Source organism: Capsicum annuum, chromosome 7, assembly GCF_002878395.1.
Source record: "Capsicum annuum cultivar UCD-10X-F1 chromosome 7, UCD10Xv1.1, whole genome shotgun sequence".
Taxonomy (NCBI): Eukaryota; Viridiplantae; Streptophyta; class Magnoliopsida; order Solanales; family Solanaceae; genus Capsicum; species Capsicum annuum.
This window is the reverse complement of record NC_061117.1, coordinates 91585571-91594301: the sequence shown is the minus strand read 5'-3', so window position 1 is coordinate 91594301 and position 8731 is coordinate 91585571. Positions and strand designations below refer to the sequence as shown.

The following is an 8731-nucleotide window of genomic DNA, read 5'->3' as shown; positions in this document are numbered from 1 at the left end:
TAACATGGGTTGAGAGATTTGAATGTTTGTTTTTGAACAATGTTTCTCATGGTTCATATATGATTATCGCTCATGTTTTATTTATGGTTTTGAACTTATGGGGTGCATGGGTATAGTGAATAAGCTAGGGTGTTTAAATCACCTTAGTAAATGATTGGGAGGTTTGAGTCCCCCATGCATATATATATAAGATTATTCTTTGGTTCATGCAACTACACGCACTAGGGCCCGACCAGGGGGTAAGAGCTAGGGACCATACAGCCTATGGGTACTATTATATGAAGGTTAAAGTGCGTGTTAAAGTGCATGTTAAACCTTTTTCCCTATCCCAGCATTTGATATAAGTATATATGTATGCACTCATATATGTGAACATGCACATTGATTTGAGATGGAATTTTAATTATCTTTACTTTATCCTTATCCCTGAGTTACATGCTATTTCTCATCCCATTAACCTCTCTGGATGTTGTATCCCCTTGCGATGCAAGGTCTAAAGGCATTTTTACTTTTCATGCGCATTGTTAGGTAGATCAGCTTGGTTTGTCGGTCATTTGTTATGATGTGGTGAGCTTCCAACCTATAAAAGACTTGGTCATTTCATCAATATCCTTCCATAACGTAGAGTTGAAGTATAATACCCTAGGAAATTTTTCGTTGAAAGTTTGTGCGTAAACGTGTTAGGTTCTATCTTCTAGAATGAATTATAAATTTTTCGTGCAGAATGTCTTAGATTATGACCAACCATTGCGTAGAGTATCAAATAACCTTTCCAACAATATGTGGATCATCCAAAATGGACACCTGAGCGATGAGTTATGAACATTTCGATAGAATCGTGAATAGTAGTGAACAGTAAAACGTGCAGGAAAAAGTACTGAGGCCTAGCGTATTTTTTCTCCAACTTTAAACAATCATAACTCCTTGTACATAATGATCTGGGTGATCTACTTTCATAAAAAGGGCTTTCTAGAGATCCCTAATGACCAATCCTCGCATGAATTGCTAAGGATCCAATAAGTCCAACATTGATTCCTTCAGATGTGTCAATTGGGCAAATACGTCCATAGTGACTAGGATGGATATCTCGTATCCGAAAACTAGCAGTGCGACCTGTCAGTCCTCCAGGGCCCAAATAACTTAATTTTCTCCCATGAACTATTTGTGTTAATGGATTAGTTCGATCCAAAACTTGAGATAATGGGTGTAAACCGAAAAAGGATTCATAAGTAGTTGTTAATGGAGTTGAGGTTACCAAATTCTGAGGTGTCGGTATCAATTTATGCCGAATTGCTCCACATATAGTCCCCCGAACCACATTTTCTAAACGAACCAGAGCCAATCCGAATTGATCTTGTAAAAGATCTGCTACAGAATGAATACGTTTATTTTTCAAATGATTCATATCGTCAAGTGCACCCATTCCAAATTTCAGCCCAATCAAATGATCGGCGGCTGCCAATATATCTCGTGGTAACAAAAATGTATTGTTCTGGGGTATATCAAGGTTCAGTCTTCGGTTCATATTTCGTCGACCAATCCTTCCTAATTCACATCTTTGTTGAAAGAATTTCTTTTGTAATTCCTCACATAAGGATTCAGAAAATACCGGATCGCCACCTACACAAGCAAATTGTTGATAAAACTCCAAAATGGCATTTTCTTTTGACCCAATTTTTTTTCTCTCCTTATTACTCAGAAAAGACAAAAAAATTTCAGGATAGCAAACATTCTCTAGAATTTCTCTTAGATTCAAACCCATAGCTGATGATAGAACTAGAATAGATATTTTTTGTTTCCTACTTACACGAGCCCATATCCTTGCTTTTCTATCAATTTCTAATTCTAATCTTCCTCCCCAATCTGATATTATGGTGCCGGTATAGACCGAAATTCCGTTATGGTCCAATTCTGATCGGTAATAAATACCGGGACTTTGCAATATTTGATTGATCACAATTCTATATATTCCATTGACTATAGAAGTTCCCAGGGAATTCATTAGAGGAATGTTTCCGATAAAAATTGTTTGTTCTTGCATATCCCTACTGTTTTTCCAAATTAATCCCGCGGATACATATAATTCAGAAGAATATGTGAGTGATTCATACACAGCATCTCTTTCCTTTATCAAGGGTTCGACCAATTGATATGTTTCCACAAATAATTGAAATTCAATTTCTTGATCTGTATCTTCAATTTTTGGAAACTTATAAAGTTCTTCCGTCAAACCTTGATCAATGAACCTACAAAATCCTTCAAATTGTATCTGATTAAATCCAGGTATTGTAGATATTCCCTCATTTCCATCCCAGAGCATTTTTAATTTCCCATTTATCAAAAAATACCACTATTGGCTCATTCTTCATCTAATTAGATAGATTAGATAAATGATCTAGCAATGGTGGCATTTCAATTTTGTTTACCGAATCACATGAAATTTTACCCAACTCCATATCTGGAATGTATGAAATACGTATGAACGGAGGAAGAAAGATAATTTTCTACTTAAATTGAATTGGAATTTATTGGAATTTTCAACAGATACAAATGGAAAGAAATTGATAAAACATCCCTAGAAACGGACTTCTGCTACTTAGACTTATTAATTAAGTTTATAGGATTTTGTATAGAATATAAAAACAAAAATGATTCCATTTCTACCATTATTATGATAATACATATTCCAACCTGCTTGAATACCAGAAAAATAAATGGATTGGACATTTGATCTTTTCGCTGAGATAAAGGCATAAAAATCAGAAAGAGAATATATAGAATTAGAATCGGTTTTTTAGCATTTAACCCCCTTTTATGTTATGGATTTCGTTGTTCAAAAAATGATTCGCAGAGAAGAGAGAGATTTTGTTTACGGATTTTTGAGTAGAATACGATTGTGAAGTGTATAAGAAAAGAAGGTTTGTATGGCTTAAACACGTGTGGAGATATCTATAATATCCGTCTTTCTTCTCTTTTCTTGTTTTATTGTCGTTCTATGTTCTATTCGGGGCAACACAGGTTGTGCTCTACGAAAACAGAATTTAAATTTTCTATTCAATTCAAAATTCAAATTGAAGTATGATACTTTTCTTATATCTGATAATTCTATATCGGAAACATATATAAATAATATATATCCGTCTAACAATTTCTCTTGGGGGGTTTACATATACTCATAATTGTTGTTATAATTATTATTAATAATTATAATTTATAATTGAGAAGGATTTTTTGATTGAAAAAATCCATACTGATTAGTTATATATCAAGTTGTATTTTCTTATGTCATTAGGAAAACAAAAATTGGAGATTCAAATCCAAGAATTGTTCATGCATTCTAAGTCAATAGTTAATGGTTCCTATTTTCATAAAGTTGAATTTTTGATTTTGCGACTGAAAATCCACATTTGATTTTTCAATAGATTTCAATAGAAAGGTAAGAGAAAGTTTTGAACATTATGAATTTTGAGATAGACTCAATCGAAATTGAAAGGATGAATCAAACCCAATCAAAAGGGAAGAAGGATTAGGATTTCTTTGACTTTTAGGAAAAATTAAGGAAAACAGAACTCAAGGTGCAAGTACGATAAAAAAGCAGTTCAGTAATCCGGGAAAGTTTTCATCTATTTTGTATTTGTAGCATTTTGGCGACATGGCCGAGTGGTAAGGCAGAGGACTGCAAATCCTTTTTTCCCCAGTTCAAATCCGGGTGTCGCCTGATCAACAAAAAACTAGAAATATCTTCTTTTCTTCTGTTGATATAACCCGCCGAACGATTCCCCAGCAGAAGCAGAGAAGGCAGACTGTTGATACTTGTTTGATTCTAAACATCTGGTCTGGGGGTTTTTCTAAAAAATTTTAAATATCCTTGCATTGCATATCATTGCATATTTAGGCTTAGGCTAGGCTTCAAGGAAATATTCGAATGCTAGAGGGGCTATCAAGACTTCGCAATTACCTTCTACTACAAATAAAAATTTTATATTATTAATCCATTGTATAATGACTGGACCTTCGGTTAGATTGGAGAGCCCGATAGGAAATATAAATAGTTGTGGAAGGGGGCGGAAGATACTTTATTATATACGAGGAACTCACGAAAATCTCTGAGTGCTCAAGCATCCAATCAATTGAAATGAGGGTCAACAAAAAAAGAATAGGACCTATTATTCCTACATGTTCCATTAGTAACATTCCTTACTGCGGATTTTGCTTGTGTTTAATCTTTCCCGATTAGAAATCATATAGGAATTTCTTATAAAATGAGCGAATTTATCGGATTGGTTTATTAATAGTCTTCGTTCTTTTTGACTCTGCGCCATTGATTCCACTATTATTAGTGAGGAATAATGGAACAATTCCTTTATATTTATAGAGATAGGGGACATAATTCATATGGATATAGTAAGTCTTGCTTGGGCTGCTTTAATGGTAGTCTTTACTTTTTCCCTTTCACTCGTAGTGTGGGGAAGGAGTGGACTCTAGGGGTCCTACTAATTGAGTTAAGGAAGCAAACTGTATCAATATCAATTGCTTTCTAGATCGTTCTGCAACACGTTTGGAACAAAATAAAAATATCTTCATTTTGAAATTCCATTGGACTCGACTGGAGTAATGTATTATAGGAATCATCCTCCTTCAATCAAAGAGCTATTTCAACGATTCCCATGTTTGTAGTTCGAAAGGAAGAGGATCCCAGGAAATTTATTTTAACCTAATTCTTCCTAAATTTTCTAGTCCAATCAACGGCCTCTTACTAGGTGATACTGAGGAGGGCCGGACCCTTTTTTTATTTGTTTCTTTCTTTACTGTTCAAAGAAGAAGTTTTTTGTTAAGTGTATACGCACTTTGTATGAGAAAGAAGGGATATAAACATAATGGTTGTCTAACGAGATACTATGCAGAATAAGGTTGTCAGGTGGGTCACATATTGCGCATTTACCGCTTTCGAATTTTTAAAATTGGATTTATACTTTATCGACTTATTTCATATCATGGTTCAGGCGTTAAAAATCAGTGAGGTTTACTCTTCCTTTTCGATGCCCGTGGAACTACTGTCAATGGTTTACTCAATTACTTATTGGGAATGTTAAAAAAAAAGATTACTACGTGATTTTTTGAATATGCCTATATCTATCGCTTTTCCTTCATTGATTTGATTCTTTCAATAGATACCGAGATTCATATTGGAAATAAAAAATATAGTAATTCAAACTATAAGACATAAGAGTAATTCAGATTGATCAGAACAAATAGATATAGCAAATAAATGGAATTGGATGCTATGTCACTCCCATATATGGAATTGATATTCACATATATCAAGATAATATTGTGGATTGATCTATAGATCCATATCAAATGCAGCCTCTATCTTTATTTTAGTCCAGGGAGCAGCTACAATCTAACTAATAAATAGTATGGTAGAAAGAAATAGATGAATCTTTCTACCATACTATCTATCTATTAGAATACTGCCGATTCTAGTCCACTCATTTCATTTAAGACATGAAATTGGAATCTTTTTCATTTTATTTCGGCAATTTTGGCTAAGAACTCAGAAGTCAAGTTTCATTCAAATTAGTTAATAATTAATCGTTTTGACTGACTGTTTTTACGTAAATGATAAGTAGAAAAGCGGTAGGAACTAGAATAAATAGTGCAGTAGCAATAAATGCAAGAATATTTACTTCCATAATCTCATCGGTTTTTTACTTCGCAATAACTCGGGATTTAATCCCATAGAGATGATAAATCTTTGGCCTGTAAATTCAATGAATGAATATTACCTCTCGATGATCTTGAATCGGATCAATATCATGAATAACAATATCTGAACTATCAAATCAATTCGTCGTCGAGAATTGAATAGTATAACATAGGAAGTTCTTTTATCCATACCGCCCCAAACTTGGATTCCTGACCCAATCCAACCAAAATTCCTTTATTTATCATTTTTTATCATCTGTTCTTTTTTTCTCTCTAATCTATCTAGTTCCTTCTTGTACAATCATCTGATGAAGTCTCATCAAACAGCTCTTCCACTTCCAGTGGTCACATAGTTACAAACCCAAACAAACAATAAAAGCTAAATGGAAAAAGAAAGGAGTTTAGAACGAAACTATTTTTGACTTGGAAGACAAAGAAGTGTGATAAAGATGCGACCGTATAAAATGAATATTCATCAAATTTACTATTTTTCAATTTGTTCTTTCGTCGATGGGGCCTTAAAACAAAATGAAAAATCGGAAAAATGATTCATTCCCCTTTCTAAGAGGAGTAGGATCTTTGGTTGATCTGTCCTTCCCCCCTCCTTTCTTCGTAGATTATTAGCCCCGGGACACCTATACCAAAAGCTCAGTGTGCAATTTGCATGAAATCTATTTTTCAACTTCAAACTAGTAAGTGAGGTTCCATAAATCCGTATCCAGAAAAATAAATTGTTTTTTTTTTTGTTTTTTCTGGAAAGTATTTTCTTATATTCAATTTTGTATTGGACAAGAAAAGAATTCCCTTTGTGTATGCGCGCCTCAAAAAGGTATAGTACCCGATTCCATTACATGCATCGGGGTCAATCAAAAAAGCCAGCATTTCTTGGAATACTGACTATAATGCTACCAATAATTGTACTAATCCAACCGCATATTACCCAAAGGAAAGAAAAAAGAAATAAGGATTTCCCCTTTGCTTTGACAATGAAATTCTGCCCCCCGTCCCCTTCATAAAAAGGGAGAGATTTATATTGGATCCGTCGGGACTGACGGGGCTCGAACCCGCAGCTTCCGCCTTGACAGGGCGGTGCTATATCAACGAAAAGCTCTGCAAGTCCTCTTTCCAATGAATTGGTTTCATCTAATTTGTCTATCGAAGCAAAAAGTTATGGTCGATCTACTTCAGCCTATCAAAAGCAAATTTTTGGGTCAACTTCAAATGATTATAACTCCTCGTACATAATGATCTAGGTGAGATACTATATATCAACGGAAATATGTGAGAGTTCTCTTTCTAATGAAATTGTTTCATCCAATTTGGATATCGGAGTAAAACGTTATGGTTGATCTACTTCAGATTATCAAAACAATCCACCAAAGGATAGATTCGAGAATTATTTGAATTTTAGGGGCATTTTGGTCATTCCTCTTTACCTAAAATCCGTCCAAATCCTATATTAAAGCCTATTAGAAGCATTATATGTTATATTTCATCAAATTCCCTCAAAAAGAAAGCCCTAAGCTCCTACATCCAACTTCAATAACCTTCAAAGTTCACCATTAATTCTGCAAATTTATTCAAGATTCCAAGTTCCTAGTTCAAGAACTCCAAGAACCATCATTCAAAGGCATGATTAACATCTCAAAAATGAGTATCGATCTAAAGTTTATCATTCAACGTATGTGGGGTTTTTCAACAAGAACTCTCTTTCGTTCTTGTGCCCAAAAGTAATTTTCTTTACAAAGGCATGATTTTTATTTGATTTTTTACGAATTTGACGCATGAACCCATATCTTATGATGATTATTATGAAATCTTGATGTTTATGATTTTGAAAGATGAATTTATATGTGTGGAGATATAAATCATGAATGTTGAATGATATTTATCATGATTTTGATATTTGGGTCGTGAATCCCCATTGGAAATTGTGTTTTATTGAGAAAGTGTGTGTTATAAGCACGTTGATGTTGAATATTTAAGAGGTATGAAGCAACCTTCCCTAGAACTACGTGCCCCCGTAGGAGTGAGCCTGAGGCTGATTTACATAGTGAGCACTAGTTTGTGTGGATTTGATATCATAGTCCTACTTCGATGGCAAGGATAGGACGGCTCTCCCCAACGTGGGTTGTACGTTGGACTCTATGTAGCTCACATGATTTATGTCGATTATAGGATCTCCCAATGTGTGTGTGTTTCCTTGTGTCTATGGTGAATGGTGAAGTTATTTGAAAGTGGAATTGTGAAAGTTATTCTTTCGAAAGATTTAAATGATATTTACATTATGAGAATTGATATTCTTGATGAACTGAAAGTGATTGACAAATTATAAGATGACTCACATGTGTTATTGTACTTATTTCATCCTCTCATGATTATGATGTTTTCTTTGGGCTATGTGAGTCTTTCATACATTCGACATATTTCTTATAAATATTTATGATGATGATGTTTATACAACTGCATACACCTCCATATACTCGATTCCTTTCCATGGTACTGACCCACATCTTCGGATGTGGGCTGCATTTTCTTAGAATGTAGGTTCAGGAGCTCAGTTCCAGGTTCGACAGTGATTCTTCAGGCACGCTGTTCTACATCCTCTATTGTGGTGAGTCCTCATGTTCCAAGGACGTGATGTCTGATGTTGGTTTCATGGAATTGTTTACATTTGATAACTGAGTATGAGTCAGTTGGGGCATGTCTCAATGGCTCGCTAGTTTTATTGATTTTCTTAGAGGCTTGTTAGACTAGTATAGATGTTGGGAGTTGACTAATAAGTCATATTTTATTATCTTTCTGAAATTCTTTTATTCTTGGATGATGATTACTTTGTTGATATTTGAGGGTTATTTATGGAAACCCCATTGATTTGTGTTGAACTGAATGAAAATAGCTCAAAGGGTTAGCTTGGGGCTACTCGTAGCCTCAAGCATCGTGTGATGCTCCGAGACCCATTTTTTGGGGCGTTCCAAACTTGGTATCAGAGCCTAAGGTTTTAAGGTGTCCTAAGGAGTCT

General features: G+C 34.5%; 1 protein-coding gene and 1 non-coding gene across 2 annotated transcripts; one reads left to right on the top strand and one right to left on the bottom strand.

The window, feature by feature from the left end:
• Positions 1-964: 964 nt before the first annotated feature.
• LOC124885592 (DNA-directed RNA polymerase subunit beta-like) lies at positions 965-6799 on the bottom strand. Its single transcript, XM_047393617.1, has one exon. It carries the CDS (start codon positions 2318-2320, stop codon positions 980-982), a length of 1341 nt encoding a protein of 446 aa, XP_047249573.1. The 5' UTR covers positions 2321-6799; the 3' UTR covers positions 965-979.
• TRNAC-GCA lies at positions 3647-3718 on the top strand. The gene has a single exon. It is a non-coding gene; the product is annotated as a tRNA-Cys (tRNA).
• Positions 6800-8731: the final 1932 nt, after the last annotated feature.

Bases quoted from the DNA above. Each gene is read 5' to 3' on its own strand.
- LOC124885592 (XM_047393617.1), bottom strand. From the start codon at position 2,320: ATGCTCTGGGATGGAAATGAGGGAATATCTACAATACCTGGATTTAAT.